This window comes from Penaeus monodon, chromosome 29 (genome assembly GCF_015228065.2).
Source record: "Penaeus monodon isolate SGIC_2016 chromosome 29, NSTDA_Pmon_1, whole genome shotgun sequence".
NCBI classification, from domain to species: Eukaryota; Metazoa; Arthropoda; class Malacostraca; order Decapoda; family Penaeidae; genus Penaeus; species Penaeus monodon.
The window spans coordinates 25,942,193-25,942,668 of NC_051414.1; the positions used below are offsets into that span (position 1 = coordinate 25,942,193).

The 476-nt window shown below is 53.6% G+C and overlaps 1 protein-coding gene across 1 annotated transcript in view; it reads right to left on the bottom strand.

Moving 5' to 3' along the window:
* LOC119592078 (beta,beta-carotene 9',10'-oxygenase-like) overlaps positions 1-476 on the bottom strand; it is a 16,235-nt gene that overhangs the window by 6,474 nt on the left and 9,285 nt on the right. Inside the window, exon 5 of the mRNA XM_037940893.1 lies at positions 30-183. Coding sequence (XP_037796821.1) covers positions 30-183 — 154 coding nt within the window. The remainder of the gene's footprint in view (positions 1-29; positions 184-476) is intronic.

Here is a 476-nt window from a genome sequence, read left to right on the forward strand (position 1 = left end):
CTTCAACAATTTTATCAGTTTCAACGAACCTTGTCTCCCACCACATCCAGAGTGTCGGGGTGAATTCTTCTCAGATTCCGCGTCTCGGTGAGGGCGTAAAGCTGGTCCCCGAAGTAACACACATTCACCACACAATTGTCTGTCGGTTCCGCTTTGCTTATGGGCGTGAAGGCACTCATGAATCTGTGTGAGAGAGAGGGGAGGTGAGACAGGAGAATGGAGAGCAGTGGGAAGGGAGGTGAGAGAGAAAAGTGGAGAGGAGAGGGAAGGGAGGTGAAAGAGGAAGGTGGAGAGGAGAGAGAGGGGAAGGTAGAGAGGGGAGAGAAGGGAGGTGAGAGGGAAGGATGGATAGGCGAGAAATTGAGGGCTGGAAGAGAGAAGTAAAGGGAGAGGGGTGGAAGGAAGCAGGGAGGGGATGGCTGAGGGATAGGAGGGTGTGGGGGAAGGGAGATGGAGAGAGAGACTGAGGGAAAAGA